This window comes from Betta splendens, chromosome 17, assembly GCF_900634795.4.
Source record: "Betta splendens chromosome 17, fBetSpl5.4, whole genome shotgun sequence".
Taxonomy (NCBI): Eukaryota; Metazoa; Chordata; class Actinopteri; order Anabantiformes; family Osphronemidae; genus Betta; species Betta splendens.
Window position 1 is genome coordinate 15,519,707 of NC_040897.2, and position 22,307 is coordinate 15,542,013.

Below are 22,307 nucleotides of genomic sequence, written 5' to 3' on the forward strand. Positions count from 1 at the left end.
GGGTGGGCACAGACAGTCTGTCAGAGCCTGGAGGCTCAGCCGTAATTACCACGACCCACCACAGCAACCGCTACGAGCTCAGAATATCTTGTTCCCGCCATGGGGTTAGCAGGATGCGTCGCAGGCCGGCTGATGTGGGCTGATTCGTCTGCACAGCTGTGATGTGGGTGTGTGAGGCAGCGTGCAGAGAGGTGGGAATGCAGAACACGCATGTACACAATCACACACTTCAATCAGCTCTGCAGAAATACCAGCCAGTCGACAGGAGGACAGAGCCGCTCGCGCATAAACAGCACTGTGATTATACTGCAGCCTCAAAATAAAAAATCGATTCGCAACTAAATATTTTGATCAGTAAAATAGAAACCAGTGGCTGGTTTCTGTGAATAAATAGGCTGAGCTGCCTCATTTCAGTCTCATGTCAATGTAAACTCATTTTTGTACAAAACATCAAAGAACATCTAAACTGCAAATATGTGTAGCAGAGTTCATCAGATTAACAATCTCACAACTGGAGCCTCCAAACAAAATGAAGGAGCAAATCAGGAATGAAGGGATTCTGAAGATCACGACTCGGACACTTTTCTATAGTTTGATTAGTAGTAATGAAACAAATGAAATTCTTCATTATTAATTCTAAGTCAAATGGTTAAAAACTATACAGCACTTCCTGTTGAGCTTCCATCACGTCTAACATATTCATCACTCTAACATTTAGCATTTTGTGTTTGTCTGCAAGACTTGGATTTATTTTCTGTATCATGTGTGAAGAATGACAAACAAACCTCATTATTACAATGAGCTTTGATTAGTGATCAACAACAACACACTGACTGATGAGATAATTGTGCAGATCTCGAATTATGCATTATTTTCCCCTTGTGATATTACTGGATCACATTCACAGCCCCAGCAACGACCCTGACGTCTCGTTCGTTCGGATGCTTTTTACCACTCGCTTGTTCCATAAGCGACTTAACTCACGTCACTGTTGTTTGTCTGCTTCCCGTTCACTAACGTTTCTGTTCTCAGTCACAGCATGAGCTGTGTGCACAGCAATTAACAGGGATTAATTCCTCGTCACTTCAGTGGTAGCACTGTGTCTGTGCTGCTCATGAACAGTGGGGAATGTGTTTCTATGCTGATGACAACTCAATCAACTTAATAACCTTCTGAAGCCAGCGAATGTGCTCCTCGTAGCAGCGTGTGCACATGTGGGATAGAGAATGTGACCAGTTGATTGGCGTTTAGGTAAATCACAGTAAACTGATGATTCTATTCATCACATAACTTTATTATGTGTTTCCATTGGAGTTTAAAGTGAGACACAAAGACAAAAGGTGATGAGAATCCTACTATGATGTGATGACAACAGATGGTACAAAGGGCACTAAATGTAGGGAGGTTTAATGGAGCCGACATCCACCTCCACTGCTGTTCCCAGCCAGGAGCAGCCTGCGCCTCTAAAAGCGCTCCCCAGGCACTAAGCCTGGTTTTGATCAAGCCATCTCCCGTCAGTCTGACCTTGGCAGCTTTTATCAGGTGATGAATACTTTGAAAAGATTGCATTGTTTTTCCAGCCAATATCACAACTTTTTTGACTGTCCCCTAAACAGAACAGTCCGCCCTAGCTTAAAGCAAAGAACAGAAAGATCTCTGCAAATTGATCCTTTCCTCCTGGTATGAAGGGAAAAATACGAATCATAATAAAATTTTATCTCTCCCCACCTAAAGGACATCAGTACATTCTTCATGGCTCGGGCGGTAGAATTCCAGTAAATGATGATTTCAGAGGAGGAATAAATGATTGGTCATTGTTTGCGTATGAACCAAAAACTGCAGTGAATGAAAACCTGTTGGGTCAAAAAGAGAATGGGGAGGAAAGCTGCTCACTTTAAAATCTTTAGTTTGAGAGAACGTGGCCTAAAATATTAAAGTGAGTAATCACTTGATTGACACAAGTGTTTTCAAAAGGACAGACGCAGTCGAACCGTTTGTGGGTGACTGCAGCATCTCTACGTCTGTATACGTTCATTAATGGAGTCCAAACTCATCACAAAGTGGATTTAAGATGCAAAGTGATGTTGTTTTAACTCGGCGCACAGACATCAGCCTGGAAGGAAGGCATTTCCGGCAGAATTATCTGTGTGCTGTATATGTAAGTGGAGGCAATTTGCACTGGGAGCAACAGAGTAAAAACAGAGAATCTTGAAGAGATTTGCTGTTTGACTGTGGAAGTCTTTGAGTCCCAGACACAGACCTGCTGCCTGCAGGGAGGAAATGGAAAGAGCTCCAGGTCCAAGTGAGTTTTCAGATCACTGTGTTGTATTGCTTGATTCAGTTGTCATATATATAACTGGTACAGCACCTGGTGGGTTGGATGCAAACAGAAAGGTGCAGTTACAGTAACAGAACTGGGTGCAGTGAGGAGTCGGACTGGAGACAAACAGCCATGAGGCAGACGATGGCTTTAGAAGGATACAAAGAGGAAAGGGCTGTTAGGCATCCAGATCATCAGGCTCCAATGTCAGTCATTCATATTTGCGTCCTAGGTGTTTACTTCCTCCTTCTCGGATGAGATCACACCACATCTTCAGCACCTTGTCCAGACAATTTCTCCTGACGAGCGCAGTCTCATTACCATTGGCTCCCTTTCCTCAGATTAGCCATAATTAAAGTGTGAAATTGGACCCGTTACCTTACGTCAGGACACGGAGAGGACGCCACAAGCTTGTGGAGCGTGCCAGGCTGGACGCCGGGGAGGAGAGCGGGGAGGGCTAAATGGCAGCGCCGCCATTCTGGCTCACTGCCACTTGTCCAGGTCTTGAAATAGAGATTCCTACTGAGTGACCAGTGCTTTTGGCCTCAGGTGGGCACACCGAGCACCGAGCTAATGACAACCACTGCTTGGTCCTATTGTTGTGGCTAATTTGTGTATTTTCATTTAAATAACAGACAGAAATGATTTATTGGGCTGAATTTAGGTCAAGTCCTTGTGGTCCACTAGCTGTAAAGAAAATACAAGGAGAGGAAAGTGGAAGCAGAAAGTATGCCAGGCAAATGCCTGGTGGCCATCTTTAGTCAGACGCTCGTCCCGCTGGAGCTGTGCATGTGAGGACTGGGTGGGATGCAGGAGTATAGGGGGATTCAGGCCTAGGGGGTCGTTGTCATGACGATGACATGGATCTGGACGGATGGGGTGCAACTAATGATGAATAATTATGCTGATTTTTTTAAAATTGCACGTCTTTTCTCCCTCTTCCCGTTGTTCAAATTGTGACCTCGCCACTGGTTTCCTGGTGTTTGGCAAAACAAGAAATGACTTTGATGAATGGAGCCTAAATGGTCTCGCAGAGAATCCTGTTCGCTGCGGAAACAACACTTCCCTCAGGCAGGGTCGCTGCCATTTTGTAATATGTGCTCTCCAGGTCATATATATTTAAAACTCCACGGCTGGCTGTTTGCAGACTTGCCAAGTGCGGCTAATGGCATTACGCTAGCTGGTGCACGGTGCATTAGCGCAGGCTGCTGGGCTCCACGCAGAAATCTGAGCACAGGTTGGTGTTAACAGGCGTTAACGATGAGGTCCAAAGCAGGCGTTTATGTAACAGAACGTACAGGAGCTATTTTCTTTTATGCCTTTGTATATTTTTGTGCTTGACAATGTGAAATTGGACGATAGGATGCTAGTTTCCCGGTGGCCGCCCACCCCGAGCCTTTGTTCTGTTCCACCGTCTCCCTCAGTGGGACTCACTGTGTTTTCATTCTGACTCGGTACCACATAAAGAACCTGCTTTACATTTAATTGAATAATTTGTGGCCTTTTTCATTAGTTAACCTGACTTTTAAGTCAAACCCATCGCTTCTCCTCATTTTTATCAAACAGGATAAAATGTTGAATTTATTTGAAACCATTTACTGATTCCGCTCTTTGGTTGTGGCTCCTTTCACCATAAGGTTTTGCTTCCTTTCAGCCTGCACTCATATTACTCCCTGGAACATCTTCCAAACTGAAAATATTTCAGTGCTCATCGTAAAAAGGGAAACACGAGCCACACATTGACTCCTGCCTCACACTTCCTAATCAACTCCCGGCCCCCGTGCACGTGAGCACAGACTCGCACTAACAGCACACACTGGCGGCAGCAGGACGTGTGGGTGATTGAATGTGAGGGAGAGGCGAGACGACGGGCGTAGCATTCACCTTGATCAACAGCCTTTTCTTGGCTTTGAAGAGCAGCGCATGCTAGCGCTGCTGCTCTATTTAACAAGCTAATCTGGGCACGGCTTCAATGGCAGCTCTGTGTAACCATGCACACGTGCACGTGCACAGCTTTTCTGCTGGTGCACGTACACACAGGCTTCTCTGTTCAGGAGTTGCTCTGAAGCGTTTGGTCTGATCTCCGTTAGAACGTGAGGATCACAGGTACGGAGTTAACTCTGGTTGTGCAGTGTTGAAGAGTTGCTTAGCCATCTCTTAATATTCTACATACATTGGCTGCAGAGTTGTTGGAGCCAGTCCCACATTGACAGGCGTTAGAGCAGGGGAGTCCGATCCAAGTCCTCAAGGACACATTTGCAGGGAACACGGGGACAGTAGTGATTAAACTAGACTAGAAGAACCCTCTCCAGAACGTTGTGAGGGAGCTTTTGCTGTTTGCTCCAGGCCTGTTGCTGCATTGTGCTTCTCATATATTACACATTTGTCAGGTGGAGCAATGAAAACAATCCTTGGGGACCCACAAGCAGATGTAAAAATGCCTTTAATAGCATGAGGAAAGTCATTGTTATCACCTTCGCCTGAGTCTGCATCGCTTAAGAAAATAACCCTCAATTTATTTGTGCTGAGCTGCGAGGCATCCTCCTCAGAGCGGGAAAGATGGCTGATAAAGGTGATGGTGGAGGGGTATCCATTCATCTCCCCCCTCGTTCCCTCCCTCTCCCCCGTCCCGCAGCCTGCCTCTGCTACAGAAAGGAATACATTTGATGTTTGAGGAGGCAGGGAGATGGAAACTTTGCCACACAAAAGTTGGAAATGTCAAGGCTTGCTGAGACGTGGGAGAAGCACTGAGCACCGGTCAGAACCAGGCGTTGAAGTAGGTGCGGAGCTCAGATGAGCTGTGTCATGAATAGACGTCTTCACAGGAAGGTGACATGACACAGACACACAAATTCATTTAAATTCAACCTAAATCTGGCACCAGGAGACAGCAGAGAGGGAGAACCAGGCTGAGGGCGGGCGGCCATGTGCCTCGACCGGCAGAAGACGAAAAAGTCAGTTCTCAAGAAATTCTACCTCTGGGCATCAAACATCAAAGCGTCACATCTGTAATGACTGAATACTCATTTACAGATTATTTAGTAGCGTCTCCTGCAGTATGTTCAGGAATACCTAATGGTGCGAGGAGGCACATTACAAGATGAAGTGGTTTGGTTCAAGAACTGGTTCAGGACTTATTTGTAACTTCAAACGATCCCTGTGGTTTGGGTCACGCTGGCAGTTTGATGAGGCCCAGTCACGTGTGTCAGCGTAGGTCTCAACAGTTACTTGTGTCTTCCTGCTCTTCAGCGCTGTAAGTGACTGGACTTACTGGTTCTGGTTCTGATGTGGCTCTGGTCCAGGCTGTCAGGAGAATTGTTAGACCAGCTTCTAGTAAGGAGTCTGCGCTGGTGAACAGAGAGGTGATGATGTTCTCGGTCCGGTTCCATGGAACCACACAGCCTGGACCGATACAGACCTCTACGTCTTGCATAAATTACTCCTGCAGTTCGTCCGTTACACTTCCACCGTGGGGCAAGCGGCATGTCAGTCAGCCCAGATGTTACGCCGCTTACTGTACGTTGAAGATTTATGTCCCGGGGGGCGTCGGGGCCGAGGCAACCATATCATGCGGGTGATGGCTCCTTTGTCTCGGGTGCCATCCCAGAAGACGAGGCGAGCGGGGGCAGGACAGCGGGTCGCAAGAATCCAAAATATGCTGCCCGGCACAAAGGGCGTCGGTTTGGTGGTCCTCGGCTGAATGAGCTGTCGCCTCGCTGGAGAACAAGAGCCGGGCTTTCATTTCGACCCGTCGGTGGCCGTTGGAAAGTGACACAAGCTGTTGGCGGCGTATCCAGGCGATGCCCAGCGACGGCCTCTGATGTCATCTCCATCTGACAGCGCTGATGCGGCAGACAAAGAGCCGCACGCGTCTCTTCACGAGGACCTGAGATGAGTGATGTGTTCCAAGCTCATTATGTGGAGACTGTTGGTCTAAAGGCTTTGGCTCGTGTACGGGCGGTAGGGAGTTCGTCGCGCTGGGAGTCCTTCAAGGCGCAGAATGAAGCCCAGAGAAGAGACTTTATGGTCACGATCAATCTTTGAATTAATCAAAGGACAAACCAAGTGGTTCTGTGAATGAGAACCCCGTGGTTGGTGCTGGTCATTCTCACCTGCACGTAGGTTCAATCAGATACCAGGTAGTGTGAGTCCTCCCAACCTTTCCTCTGCTGCTGGAGTCGTTCACCGGAGCGGCTGATACCATCTCACTGCTGTTCCAGTGGCAGCAGCAATAGAGCAAAACCAACAAAGGAGGTCCAGATAAGAGGCGACGCGGCCGGAGTCGGTTCGTGCGAGCGCCGCTCGTTCAGACGTCTGTTCTAGTAGCACAGCTTCTTCTTTACATCCAATAAGCTGATTCATGTGCTTTTCATTCTCACCAATGCCGTTTTGTACGTGGGTCCATGGTCATGCAAGGTGCGTTCGCTTACTATGAGCTCACTCAACCTTTGTGGAAAGACCTTGTTTTCAGAAGAAAACGCAGGAGGTGAAACACTCATTCAGAGCAGTTTATGAAACAACCTTTTCGTGGGTCGGCTTCAATTCAGCTCTGGTGATTATTGAAAGCACAGTCATCAAAATACAAAATATCAGAGAGCTCAGACCGTGAAGATGTTTTATGAGAAACAAACCAGGCTGCAATTTGACGAGAACACGGAAGCTACGCGTCAAATCCATTTGTTCCTGCGTCAGAGTGAAACAAGGCCGCTGCCGGAGCTGGACTCCTCTCGCTCCTCAGCTCTGGCTGCTCTGCTGGTTCATAGCGCTGCTCAGAGCAGGGATCTGTGCAAATCACCAAGAAGATTTAGAGAAATGTCATTTTTATTCCACGCTGTATCTGTACAATTTACCTTCACGCTGTTAATACATGTTATTGCATTTATTACTTACATTTCATGTAAAGCATGTGATGAATCCACATTGTGTTACAACTAGTCTTAAAATTTATAATATAAATTTTTTAAACAATGTAGGACAGAATCTTAAACCACTCACATTTAGCTTGGTTGGTTCATCAGTTCTGGGTTTGTGGGGGTTGAGAGGGAGCAATGTGGGACTTCAATCTAAAAGCAGTAGCCCCCCCTACACACACACACACACACACACACACACACACACACACACACACACACACACACACACGCAGGCAAACACGCGCACACACACACACACACGCACGCACACACAGACAAACACACACACACGCACACACACACACACACACACACACACACACACACACACACACACACACACACACACACACACACACACTCTCTCTCTCCAGCCACTCAGCATCTCCCCACATAGAGTCCTCACTGCCTGCCACCTCCAGCTGTCGCCAAGGGGGACAAAAGGAGGTGTGGGGGCGTCTGAAGGAGCTGGGGGAGAGTGAAGGGGGCTGAATAGAAAGATAAACTGAAGAGCAACCGTCCGCACACACAAAGATCCACAAACACTCACCTTCATGTTTTACTCGGCGCGTCCTCCAGTGTTTGCTGCAGCTGTTGGTCCTCCACCGGCCTCAGCGCCGCCTTCACTGCTCTTCACAGCTAATAACTCATTAGCCTTAATTGTGGGTTCAGCCTGTGTGTGTGTGTGTGTGTGTGTGTGTGTGTGTGTGTGTGTGTGTGTGTGTGTCTGTCTGTCTGTCTGTCTGTCCGTCCGTCCGTCCGTCCGTCCGTCCGTCCGTCCGTCCGTCCGTCCGTCCGTCCGTCTGTCTGTCTGTGTGTCACCTGAGCAGAATGGATGGAATATACTTTGCTTAGTTTGTTTCTTCCCACTGGGAAAACATATGCATTGTGATAATTTACCTGAGAGCATTTTTTATTTCTGACTTTTTGGTTTAAGCTTATAAAAACAGACTCAAGACATCAGACATACGTTTATCTACTTTTTAAAAAAGGCTGTTTACGTTCAGCAGCCTCGTCTCTCTCCTCATTTCCTTCTCTCCTTCCCTTCTTCCACTCTCCTCACCTTCTCCCTCCACTCCCCTCCTCCTTTTGCCTCCCCCATTCTCTACCTCTGCTCTTCTCCCTCCTGTCGGCAACATGTGGCGCGGTCGCCATGGCAACGAGGGGAGGTGACATGTGCTGGAGACAGGCAGGGAGCGGAGGGAGGGGCGGGAGGAATATAAGGAGGAGCCCCACAGTGCACTTTGTAGTCTCTCACTCCTGGAAAAAAGTAGCATCTCATTAGTGCGCGTGGAAGTGGCGGCGGCAGCGCTTGCTCTCCTCGCTCCATCGTCTGCTCCTGAATTACGCCGAGGAAACGACGGGGAGAGAATCGGCCGGTGCTGTTTTCTCCCGTTCATTTTGCAATGGACAAGGCAAATAGCGGAAAGCAGGGGAGACGGGGGCTGATGGGAGGAGGTGAAACTCCCTCTCTCCCTCCGCCGCCGCCGCCGGTGCGCCGCTGTCTCTGGTTCAGTGCTGTCCGTGCAGCAGGAGTGGGATGGGAGCAAGACGCGTCCTCGCCGTGGATCCTGGGTAGGATTTCATTGTTCTTCTGCATGATGCTTTTCCTCATGACGGCTTTATCTGCTGTGTCCCGAAAATGACCAGCGCCTCTCCTTCCATCCCTCTGTTGGACTGGGGAGCGTGTTCTGCATATTGAGCCCAGTTTCATTTGTAGCATCTTGAATCTGAACAGACTTGAATTTAAAATGTTCTAATCAGAGACAGAAAGCAGGGATTTTTAGGGGACGGGAGCATCGCTGGAGTTCAGACACTGACTGATGACGCGCCCCGTTTGAGGGACTTCATGCAGCTGCATCTCACCCCAGCGTTGTAATAACATGCACTTTTAATGGGATTTACTGCTGTTTGCAGTTCCTCCAGCTGCGGCGCAGCAGCGCTGGAGGCCACGCGCTCAGTCGTGTAGTGAATGTTTTAACTGTGCAGGAGAGTGAACATGCAGCGTACGCTATCGCTGAGACGCCGATTCCCTCTGAGGAAAGTGAAGAACGCGCAAAGTTAGATTTAGTGTGTGTGTGTGTGTGTGTGTGTGTGTGTGTGTGTGTGTGTGTGTGTGTGTGTGTGTGTGTGTGTGTGTGTGTGTGTGTGTGTGAGTGTGTGTGTGCGTGTGTGTGTGAGACACGCTGCATGTACAGTAAAACCACAAGCTGCAGCAGTTCGTGGTTTGTGTGTCCGTAGTGTTTCTTAAATCCCCGGCTCAACTTTTTTTCAAAGGCCCAGGATGAAGCAGAGGTGAGGGGCAGATCTTTGTCTCCTCCAGCAGTTGTGGAGGAAAATAATAGCCCGCCACCGCGCCCCCTCTGACCTTTTTTCACCGGTTCTGAATGAGCCCGAGCCGTGCAAATCCATCTGCCTTTTGTCTACGGGAGCTATGGCTAATCCACCACCCCCCGTCACACACACACACACACGCGCGCGCGCACACACACACACACACACACACACACACACACACACACACACACACACACACACACACACACACACACACACACACAAGCCAGGACACCTACCCTCCCAAACCTAAATCTCCATCTATAGCCCATATCCCAAAAATGCACACACAAAATTATTTCCACCAAATTAATTTTAAAAAAATGATATAATTTTTTTTAGATATTTAGATTAAATTCGGATGAATTTCTGATGAAGCCGATTTTTGAGTTTTTCCTATTTTGCACTGGTTGAACATTTTACCAGCGCTTCGCTTCTCTTCCCGTCATTGGTCAGTGTGAGATCTGGGTGATCTGAACCCAGCGCGGCCTCCTCCTCGGCCGATGGTAATGCTTTTCAGAAGCCCTCCGTCAGGAGCTGAACACTACATGTCAAATCATGTTTGCTGACGTGAAATGAAAAATTTGCAAGTACAATTGCTTTCCGCGGCAGCAGATGGACAATGGAGCAAGAGGCATGAAAAGAAGTGTCTTCTGCCGCTGACTGAGGCCGCGCTGCCGCAGACGGCGGGTTTTCACCAAATGAATATTAGGGTTTTTCCTGCTCTGATAAAAACGGCGTTTGAGCCGAGAATTTAAAGGATAAAATGTGTTTTCCCTGTTGAACGATCTGACAAGTCACAGATTTTTATGAAAAAGAAAGCCCGTTTTCTCCACGTTCACACCTTCGCCGCAGATGCTGCGCCGGCGCTAAAGGCCGCGTGCAGCTCCACTGTTGGACGAGCTGACGTTACTGAGGCCCCAACACACAAACATTTGATTTTCAATCCCTGTGATTTTGCGCTACATTCATCTGCACCTCTGCTGCTTCCAGTGCATCTGCCTCTCGCTCGCCCGCTCGCTCTCTCTCTCCACCCGCCGCATACTGTTGCTAACAACTGCAACCAAACTTGATTAAACAGGCGGGGTCAGGCTGCATTGGTGTGAATCAACAGACAGACGTGCTCGGCGGCGATAAAGAGGCCGTGGGGGAGGTGTGTGTGTGGAGGGGGGGGGGGGGGGGGGGGGGGGGGGGGGGGGGGGGGGTGGCTACGTGTGGGGGCAGTGGATGGTTTGGAAACACCAGCATCTGTCCCGTGAAAGATGACGGAGCTGTTACCACTTAGAGCCTGAATTATGGGCCATTACTGGCCGAGCAAGATGCAATCCCTCCTCACGGAAGTTAATTTGACAAAACAACCAGACGACTCGAGAGTAAAATGACAAATGAAGTTATTTGATCCACGATTTAAAAAGGGGGGGATACATTTTGCAGCAGAAGCATGTGGAATCAGCAGTAATGTATAATTAATGGCTCTGAGTCTACAACGCATCCAGGCTGCTGCCGAGCTGCTTCACTTTACAGCGCCTGCGAACAGCTGATGCTTCTGCTGAGAAACTGAAGCATCGGGAATTTAATGAAGAGAAGCATTAAAAAACATACACAAACAAAGGCCGATCAATAAGCGATGTGTAATGTAAAATGAATAGTGGCAGCGCGTGCTGCTGATGCATGGAGCTGTCTAGCAGCAGCCTGCAGTTACGAGGAGGGAGATATTTCATATGTGTCTCACATTTTTGTTCCACTTTTTATTGCATTGCTTCTGAGCGCTGAGAAAAAGCTCTTTAGTGCAGCGCCCCAGTCAGAGACGCCCACTGTTTCCTTTCAAGGCCGTCACATTACTATGCAACCAGCTTTTACAGTACGGCTTAGAGCTCCCCGAGCAAATTGGACACCCCACAAAGCAGCGGACAACTGTTGTCCCCCACTGTGGCTCCTTCTGCAGGCGCTCTTTATCAGGTGCTGAATGCAGCAGCAGCCATGAATGCAGTCATAGGGGGTGGGGCGGCGGCGGGGGGGCGTCATCGAGCGCTGGTGATGGTGGTGGTGGTGGTGGTGGTGGTGGGGGGGGGGGGGGCTTCGCTCGCTCACACCGCACAAGAATTCCAGAACAATCGTGTGCGCGTTTCCCACCTCCCAGGGTTCCTCTGTGCTGACAGGCAGGGGGGGGGGGTCGGACGCCCCCCCGCTGCTTTCACTGCCTCCGTTCCATTAACTCACCGCGCCGCCGCACCTCGTCTAATCTCTGTGACCTCCACCACCGAGCACCGTTTTCTTCCCCCATCGCTGCTTCTCTGCGATCCTGCACTTTGGGAGCAGCTTTAGAGGCAAAAGCTAAATGTGAAGATGCCGCGACGGCGACTCCTCAGACTCACGCGTCCGAGGAAGCGCAGAATCAGAGGTCTCATTTTTAAAGCTGAGGCCTCTTTAGAGGCTGAAGACGTTCTGGTCGACAGCAGCGGTTCTGACGCGAATGGACCCGTAGGAGCAGGTGAAACCCCGCTCGCTGCTCGTGACCAACACTTCCACTCTCTGCTTCCGCGTGGATGTGATGCTCGGGCTGCTTTCATCACATCACGCTCCGTGTCCACGGTTTTATCTGGGAGGAATCTTTCATCTCCCGTTGTTTGCACAGGATCCAGTTCTCAGATTAAAGTGCCGCCGAGGCCGAAATTTCCAAGACGCCTGCTGGAGGTGGCAGCAGATCGGGGGGGGGGGGGGGTCTGTGTGTCTGGACGCATCCACAGAGCTGTGCTAAGCAGGAGTTTATGCATTCCATGCACTCCTGAGCACAGATGGTGGAACAAACGCTTGTGATTACACTTTTCATTGAGCACAGTGATATGCATATTTATGTGGTTCCAGAAAAGGAAGCAGAAGAAGAAGCGTGTGATTTATCCTCTGATGGAGAATCAGTCGTTTTCTTTGAGGAGAGTTGTCAGAATCCGAACTCAAAGGTGCTCAGATGATTTTGTCTAAGGAAGGATTTGAGTGCGACTTTTCCTTTGGACGTGCGGTTGGAAGCTTTAATCCGGGGGCATCAACCCATGAAGCACGACGCGCTGCGCGTCTGCAGGGCTTCAAACAAACACACGACTGAGCAGATTAGTTCCTCTGGTCTGGTGCTGCAGTCACCTGCTGCGCCCGCTTCCATCATGAGTGCACACGGTTTGAGTGGCTGAGTCAGAGCATGACCTGTCCTGTCTGTTCTTCTCTGTCCCGCAGGAGAGCCAGATCAACCAGATCCCCACCAAGTACAGCCAGGCTGAGTCCACCAAGTTCCTCATCCTCACCGTGGTCTCCATCCTGTGCATCGCGGCCGTGCTGCTGGCCTCCACCGTGGTCTACTGCCTCCGCCACCGCTCCCACCACAAGCTCAAGGAGAAGCTCAGCAGCCTGGGAACGGAGACAAGCAGCGATGCTACCGCCACCTACCAGGTAGGAGGACTCACTGCACCGTGTGGCCGCTCGTTCCAAGGCTTGGAGCTGTTTGTTCCTGGATTATTCATGTATTAGTGTCTGTAGTATGTACAGATTTCTTTAATTATTGGCAGCTAATTTAACCTACAAATGGTCCGTTATTTTTCCTTTTTTCAACCTAAGCTCCACATTTACACTGGTCTCAGAACTGGGAGCGTTCGTCTCCAAATCGCAGCCTGGACGTGTTAAAACGAGGCCGATGCCGTGCGTTGATTCCGTGACTTGTTGTTGAGACGTGGAGCGATATCACCAGTCCAACAGGTTTCCACCTCCAGTCATTTCCTTTCCTCTCCGCGCTCGCTGTAATTATGCTTTGGCCAGAATAGCCGGGTGTGAAATTTAATTTACAGAATCCAATATTAAGTGGCTTTTTGAGCAAAGGATTCGATTGAGATTTTTTCTGTCTCTCCCACTGACCTTTTCCTCACCACGTTTTTAAATGAGAGTGGTCCTGTGAGCATTGATTTTATAATGAGCCCAGCCCTTCCCCTAAGTACTTACATTTTATGCTCTTCCTCTGGGATTTTTAACTCTTGAAATGGGCTGATCTGCGGCGTCTGAGGCTGAATTAGTGCAAGGGCTTAGTGTTAATGAAGAAATACACAGACAGAAACATCACGTGGGTTCCAGTCGACTAATGACAGGAGGACGTTTCCTAAATATTTGCTGTCCCTCTGTGAGAAACCTGCCTTCATCCTTCCTCTGCGTTCAGGCTCCAGTAGGAACACGCTCATCACAACTCCCATGTTCAGATGTGTTCAGGCATTATGTATGTGATTAATAGCAGACAAAACCCTCCGTGTTGCTCATTCTTGGGAGGTTTGCTCAGCCCTTCCCTCCAGACTGGCAAAGCTCTGCTCCTCTCGCTGATTCTCTCTCCTCCGTCGTCTTTATCGAGCCTCGGCAGTGAGCCGTCGTCATCCTCAGTGAAAGACCTCAGTGTTCAGCTCCATCTTAGCCGTGTAAGCCCGTCTCTTTGTCAGCGCTGCTGTGTGGAGGGGTTCCCTGTGTGCGTGTGTGTGTGTGTGTGTGTGTGTGTGCAGTCTCCAGGGCTACATGCAATTAAAGCAGACAGGAAGCGGCAGGCTGCCTGACGGCCGTGCTGCTGCAGCTCCTCGCTGGCTGTCAAACGTGCACAAACACACACTCACCAGCTACTGCATGTTAATGATTCTTGCCCTTGGCACGTTCGTTTGAGGCCTCGCTACACACTCACACACACACACACGCACACACACCGGCCTCCATTCAGCAGCTCCTCCTGACTCCCCTCCGCCTCCTGCTCTCCGCTCCTCCGCTCCCCAGCTTGTCAATCAAGCAGGTCCGGGGAGCGGCGACGTGGGATTGGCCAGCGCTGACAATGGAGCGCTTGATTGACAGGCGTCGACAGAGGAGCGCGTGCAGTGCATCGCGGCGCTGGCGGGGAGACAAGGACGATGCTCGCTAGTCAGTCAGTGAGTCCCTGGATCATTGGACACGGGAGCCTTCACTGTCGCCGTCTGTTCGTTTTTACATTCAAAGTTTACTTTGAATTAAAAGTTTGTTTTCTGATCAGTCTGTCCAGCGGCAGGAACAGGTCATTGCTCTTAATTGCAGTAAAACCGTAGCAGTTTTAAGACTTTCCATGACATCATCGTAACGGTTTCAGTCCAGTCTGAACAAACACCAACAGCTTTTCTGTTCTGCTTTTATTCCCTGTCGCACTCAGCGTCGTAGGTAAATATGTACAATACGTACTCATTTATGCTGAAGCCTCCACTGATAACACAGACCAGCCTGGTTCTTTAGAACCTGCTTCCTCCTGTGGCCGTGTTTGGAACTTGGAACCTGGTGTGAGTCCAGCCTGCGTCAGCGCCGCGTCTCCATCTTTCCCTCGTCCGTCGGCCTCCTCCCTCCCTCCCTCCCTCCCTCCCTCCCGCCCTCCCCCCATCCGTCGCGCCTCTTTCATCCGTTTGCTGAGGAGGCTGAAAGGCTAAACGCTCGGGCAGCAGCCCCTGCATTTGTTTTGGTCAGGAGGGCATGTAAACAGAGGCGCCCCTGTGGGTCCAACAGGCCCGCTGGCACATCCCGACCCGGACCCCCCCCACTTAACAAAGCAGAGGCCCGGTGGTGGCACATGCCTCCTGACGTGAGTGATTCCCTGATTCCCGCCCATGTGACGGGTCCATTCACCTTGTACTTGTGTGGACAGAAGCTTCTTCAGTGTCTCTGAAGGAATGCCCTTAAAACTAAATCACATCATTTCAGCAGTTTGTCAAACGCTGCCATTAGTTTAAAGATTGATTTTTCTTTTTTTAACCTTCCAGACAGACACTTGTTCTTATTAATGTCATTGTATCTTAAAATCAATTGGAAAAGGCTTAAGGCCTGCTAGACGCCAGTGATCCATCACAGGGAGCGTTTATCCACCTTTATTTATTGTCAACGTTAATGCAATCAGGAGAAAGGTTGCGTCAGCGCCCAGGATTTCGCTCTAAAGCCTCTCAGCTCCACTGTGTCCAGACACCTACAGGCGTCTGAGCGGCTCCTGTTCCCACTCTCACCTGCTCGTCCATTAAATGCGTAAGCGAAGAAATTAAAAAGCAAAAGCAAAGATTAAAAATCGAGACAATCCACATCATAAACCGTGATTAACGCAACGCGTCCCAACGTGAGGAAGTGCTGCTCGAGGAGATCGATGCGCTGTAAATAACGCTAGTTGTGCGTTTGCGTGCGTCGTGGGGAGGGAGGTAAATCTGACAGCGTTGGACTCTAAACCTGTCCTGACTCACACTCCCTTCACATGTTTTGCCTGTTTGTCGTGTAATTGGCTCTCCGGAGGAAGCAGCTTTAATTACATCATAAAAGAATTCGCTGCCACGGCAAAGTTCAGTGTGTGGGTTCTTTGGAATATGAACGCTGCAACAGACACACACAGTATCTGGACCTGAAGCTGCGATCACTGTTACGGCTCAGTTCAGTTGGTACAGTTCCATCACTAACAGAGCAGCTACATTATATGGACAGGGTGGAGGTCATCTGCCTCGACAGGTTCAGTGCAGAAAAAGAAGGACAGAATAAACAGCAGCAGATCAGGAGAGGATCCATGATAATGACATTAAGTGGAACAGGATAATCAGACTGAAGTTATTGTTCTCTGTCATGTCTTATACCTGCAGTTAACTGGGTCCAACAACAAATACAGAAACTTGTTCTGCGTGGATTCAGTTATTATCCAGTGATAACTGATAACCAGTGAGGTCATTCATCATCTCATGTGAAATAATAATCTACAAGCCTCCACTCACAGCTCCATCACAATCATCGACTGACCCGGTTCGGCCTCCGACTGTTAATGACATTGATAAAACATCGGAATAAATTAAAGTCATGTTTTGAGATTGTTTCTGTGCTGTAAAAACCGGGATCAGTCTCTGAGACTCACGACGGAGACGCGTGATTTCACTGCACCAGCGCATTCAGAAGCTGAACCTGAACTGGTGTTGGTGTCAGTTGTTGAGCTGGAACCGGTTCAGGGACCGTCGGACCCTCGGACGCGTTCTGGAGCCTGTGACTGCGCTCATGGTCCAGCGTCATCGCGGCTGCAACAGGAGCATCCGTCAGATCAGATACGGATCAATGAAGGCCTGCTCACATTACCTCCACCGTCAATCAAACGCGCCATTAGTTAATCATCCACATCTCCCCCATTAGCAAACACAGATTCCCGCTGAGATTGGGCCCAGGTCTGGTGTGGGTCCGTTTTATTGGGTCCTGGATCACCGGCACACGGCTTTTCTCTGACAGGCAGGGAACAACTCACCATCAGTGTGGTCGTCTTCCTGTCAATCCACCATTAACCATTAACCAGCCACCAGAGCCCAGTGAGCAGCACCGGGAGGCGTCTCCCTGTCTAACCAGGCTCGGGCTCCACGGCTCCTCCGCAGGCGTCTGTGAGCTGCGCTAGCTGTCTAACCTGCGCCCGTCTCTCCTCCAGGAACTGTGTCGCCAGCGCATGGCTGTCAAACCCCCGGCCGAGCGCCCGGAGCCCATCTCCTCCCGTATCAACAGCGTGTCGTCCCAGTTCAGCGACGGCGGCCAGGCCGTCAGCCCGTCGGCGCGGAGCAGCATCTCCTCCTGGAGCGAGGAGCCGGCGCACTCCAACCTGGACATCTCCACCGGACACATGATACTGGTGAGTGACCGGACTGCGTCACAGCAGGGGAGCTGCGTTTGGGCTTCAACCAATCAGTGCAACAACAGTTTTCATGGCAAGAAAACCAACTGTTGGTTTAGTTCGTCCCGGCCTTGTTCCTGACGTTTGACTCATGAAAATAGCGATTTGTTCAGGTTCCATGGATGCGTTCCTAACATTGTTAGCCGCTCCCATTTCCACAGCTTCTGAGTTGAAATGATATTAGTGGTGAATTATGTCACCTGTAAAACAAAAGGTTACACAAAGATGAGTCGAAGTAAACACAATATCAATACCAATAATCAATAATAATCAATAAACCTGTCATGTTCAGACGAGCTTTGTGTCGGCTGAGTGTTACGTCTCCTCTTGACTTCCTTCACCTTCCCTTTCCCAACCATCTTCTCTTTGTATATTCACCTACAGTTCTCTCTTAAACCCTGCAGATGAAAGTCTCAGCTCGTCCTCCTGAACTCCTCCACCTTCACCCGTCTTTCTCTTAAATGGCTCCTAGTGCAGAGCTGTCCTGCTGCAGCGTCTCTGTCATGTTATTTGAACACTCAGACCAGCTGCAGTAAAGCGCTTCTAAATGCTTTGTGCAACACGAAGTTCGATGCACCAAGGTCGCACATCGATCAAAATAGATTCGAGTTTTGAGCTTTTAAATTCTCAGGTGCGTCCGCTGAGTCTTCGGATGGAGGCGTCTCTGCAGAGGTGGCAGCACTTGAGAAGCAAGAGGAGTGGAAGGAGGTGTTGGTGTGTGGGCCACAGCCTGGGCAGGGAGACTATGTATGGGGACTCACTTACCAGGAAGAATCAAGTGATTGATTAATATATTCTGTGTAGGTGATGAGATGCTAATGTTCCACTTACAGCTTCTCCAAAGACCATGTTTTATAACCCGTCCAGCGTGAAGAGCACAGTTACACATGGTTCTAATGTGAAAAGCCACTAATAATGACATTTATGACCCTCGACACATCAGTGCTTTGAGACTTTGTGTCTCTCTTGTAGCTTCAGTCCTTCAAACTTTGAGAATGAGCGAGCAGTGGAAGGTTGTCAGTCGTCCCTGGACCAGATAAACTTAGATTTTTGCTGTATTAAGTCGCCGCTGCCTCGTTCCACCACCCACTGTGCAGCGTGAACGCTTCCTTACAGTGAAGCACAGACTAGGAGCCAGCGTGTTTCAGGACCCTGGACAGCTCCACAGACACAGCAACTACTGCTCTGATGGCTCCTATCATCTACAACAACACGCTCCCCTCCCTGTCTCGTCTGACAGTTATGTTCTTTCTGCCATTTGATGCCTCAAACATTCAAGATGGTTGAGAACTCGATTCAAATTCGCATCATGACTGAGCTGAGACACTCATGGGAGTGAGTTGGCACATGTGGGTAAAAGTCGGAGCCAGGATTGTTTTTCTTCCAGACCAGCATCACAGCCAGAGACCACATCCATCACAACGCGAGGCGAGCTCATTGTCGCCCGCTAAAGCAAAGATTTCAATTACTGCCAGTGAAACGATGCAGTAAAACGTAGGAGCGTCACCGAAATGAGCAGCATCATGGGAGACGAGCTGCAGCGCCCCCCCTCTCGGCTCCCACAGACACAGACACGACGTGGGCAAACGCTTGTCGTCGTCCACCCACTGGTTATAATTTGAGGAGAAACAACTTTCACCTCATCTAAGTTAATGCATTACGTGTCCCAAGTGACTGGGACTGTGCCGCCCCTGCACCACCTCCACCTCCACCTCCACCTCCCCCCACATCCTCTCTGCTTGTGTCTTAAGAGGATTAGTCAACTCTCTATATAAAGCACATTATCTTGTCTTTTGTTGCAAGCCAAGTAAGTGTTATAGATTATACTGCAGCGGGAGCCTCCATCGAGATTAGCCGTGTTGGGAATTTGTTGCGGCTGTGGTTTTTGCAGCTCACCATCAGACCAGCTGGGATGCGCTCTGCGGAGTTGATAGGTCGCAGGGTAATGGCTCAGGGAAGAACTGGCTTCAGGAAATGGATGTTAAATCACTCTAATGTGGTCGGTTGAGGAGGGGGAAGCGTTGGGCTGCAGAGAAGTCAGACTCATGTATCAGGATGATGTCAGCTTTGACTAAAATAAGACGCCAGACTGCGATGGGCGCAGTGGATGACGGCGCAGCAGGAGACAGGAAGTCCTCCAGCTGGCACAAACAGTGGCCGGTCTCAGTCGGTGTCATTTGAAAGAAACTCAACCTTTAACGACTGCAACTAAAGAGTCATGTCGCACCAGACGCCCCTTTCAAAATGGCCGCCTCTCCCGCTCTTCCCATGAGGCGGCTTTCATGTTGCGTCTCCTACAGGTGCTCAGATGGTGCGTCACTGCAACAATGGCAGCTCGGGGTGAGTCTTATTGCGTAGGGGGTTTTTATTGAGCACCTTTGGCAGCTGTAAGCCCCCCCACAGTAAGGGGATTATGCAGTGTTTGGCCGACACATGGTGATCTCAGCACCTCCTGATTGGATTGCAATAATCCCTTTACACAGCCACAAAACCCTATTACTCTGGCATTACGGAGGGAGAGCGAGAGGGTCGAGAGGGAGAGAGGCTGGGTGGGGGGGCGTCTGATGTAGGACGGAGTGTGTGTGTTCTTTAATTCCATTTCTAATATGTTTGCATGTTGCATTCTGTGGAACGTGACTGTGTGTGCGACTGCTTTGTGTTGTCTGTGTGTTTGTGTGTGGGTGGACTGACCTTTCACAACCCACAACTGTGCTGTAAATGTGTGTACGTCTCTGCCTGCTTCCTGTGTGTGTGTGTGTGTGTGTGTGTGTGTGTGTGTGTGTGTGTGTGTGTGTGTGTGTGTGTGTGTGTGTGCGCGCCTTTTGTAGCTCTCTGTGCCAGCGGAGGGTCAGAGCTGGTGGTTTTCAGTTACATCACAGCCGCTTTTAGCAGCACTGGAACAAATAGAAGAGCGAGCAGATAGCGGCGAAATGTCTGCGTGCGTCGCCTTTCTATGAATATGTGCGTTTGTGGAGGCGGCGTTGATACTACGGGAGTAGTACAGCATCAAAGGTGAAAGCCTCTGTGTGTTTGCTACTTTCAGCGCTGGTCCTGCATGTTCTGGATGGGGTGTGTTCACACCTGATGGACCCTGCGAGGCGCAGACGGACCGAGCGGCGCTCGGAGCTACATTAATAAACAGCAGGCAGCATTCTCCCATTATCAGGGCAGCGCCTTGCATTTTTAACAAACTCCTCTCATTTTAGCAGAAAGCCATTAGGTCCTTCTCTGAAGTTAATTCTGATTAAGATCGGCCCCATTTGTAACTGCCACCATAAATCATCACTGGAGCCATTTAAAGAACCACACCAGCTCATTTTGGTTCCCTCATCCATTACTAACGACCGTCCCGTCCATGTTTTGTGGGCACGGGCCACAGATTCGTGAGATTGCTCACAGGCAACGCGACGCAACCAACGTCACACTGGGGCATTTTTGTTAGTCTCAGCTCACAACACACAACCTTTCTATGATGCATCTTAGGCACTAGATCAAAGTCACGTTGAGGAAGTCAGTGTTATAAATGTGCTTGGTGGGTAATAGTTAAAGCAGATTAGACTGATGAGGTGCTAAATGGGTTTGGTGCATTAGTCATCCATCTGGTTAAACACTACCTTGTTTGCCTTCGGTGGGTGAGAAAATGAATGAAAGCCGGGTACGAAGTTAGTCACAGTCCGTGATAGACTGAGTCCGTCCAAGCGAAGATGAGCACAAACTCATGCAGATGAATCAGCTCCTCTCTTCTCCTCCTTCAGTCTTACATGGAAGATCACCTGAAGAACAAGGACCGTCTGGAGAAGGAGTGGGAGGCGCTGTGTGCCTACCAGGCCGAACCCAACGCCTGCACCGTCGGCCTCAAGGACGGCAACGCCAAGAAGAACCGCTCCAGCGCTGTGGTGGCGTGTAAGTAACCCGCTTTCTACCAGCAATGAGCAGAGTCCATCTGTCGCACCTTCTAAGGCATTCCAAGGGTTCAGAGACCCACACCTCATGATATCATCCCTCAGATCGAGGTTTCTCCTCAGCACCTCTGGACTCTCAGCCCCTATTATCAGAAAGCAGGAGCAGATGCAGTGAGCAGAAGGGTTGTAAATGAGTTTTCTATTAAAGCTCTCCTGCCCCGACCTCATCAATGATTCAAATTTCTCAGCTTCTCTGGAAATAGCTCATCTAAAAAAGCTCTGTCCCATTCTCTCCAGCAGCCAGTGCTTAATGAAATCCAGGTTGTCAGCAGCGAAAGCAGTTTGCCGGGAATAAATTGCACTTCCTATTTGAAGCACCACTGGCTTCGCCACCACCACTAGAGGCTCGGGAGGACGCTCACGAGATCCAAGCGTGAAAACGTGGAAAATTAGAAACTTATAGCAATTTTGGACGATGCAGGAAGACTTTCCTTCCCACAAGGGAACATGATATGACAATCAGTATAGAAGTTTAAAGTTGGGCTGAGGGTCAAGTCAGCCTAAAATAAGGAATGTAAAGCTGACACCAACACTAGAGACTAGAGAATGCGTTCACCGTTAAATCTGATTCCATTACACGCACAGTGGCCAAGAACACGCTCTGAACCCTGCGTCTGTGTTCTAGATGATCACTCCAGAATCACCTTGAAGGTGGAGAACAGCCAGGGCAACTCGGATTACATCAACGCCAGCCCCATCGTAAGTACCCTCGCTTCAGCTACGCCAGGACCCCACAGTCCCCACAGGCGTCACAGCAACAAAGGCAGCCGGCCGCGCTCTACATCTACATTTGGATGCAACGCGCGCTTAGCTCCAGGGGCAGCTCCACGCTAGTGCGCATGTACTGCACCAGGAATAGTAATGACGGCTGTACAGCAAATACCCGGGCAAGCAGTCGCTGAGGGAAGGCCTGGGAAAGAACACGCATGCGGATCTCAGCTCGCCCCGCACCTGTGAAAACAGAATTGATCTGTGAAGGCCTGGGAAGTGATTGTTTTTGACCTTGGGTTATGCTAATTTGACATTAGCTTGTGTTTACCGCTTCACGCTGTTGTGATGCGCTGCGCGTGCGAGGCCTT

The 22,307-nt window shown here is 49.7% G+C and overlaps 1 protein-coding gene across 1 annotated transcript in view; it reads left to right on the forward strand.

Annotated features, from left to right (window-relative positions):
- Positions 1 to 22,307, forward strand: part of slco5a1b (solute carrier organic anion transporter family member 5A1b) — an 86,973-nt gene that overhangs the window by 51,149 nt on the left and 13,517 nt on the right. The window contains exons 13-16 of the mRNA XM_029131266.3: positions 12,796 to 13,008; positions 17,027 to 17,224; positions 21,022 to 21,169; positions 21,854 to 21,927. Coding sequence (XP_028987099.1) covers positions 12,796 to 13,008; positions 17,027 to 17,224; positions 21,022 to 21,169; positions 21,854 to 21,927 — 633 coding nt within the window. The remainder of the gene's footprint in view (positions 1 to 12,795; positions 13,009 to 17,026; positions 17,225 to 21,021; positions 21,170 to 21,853; positions 21,928 to 22,307) is intronic.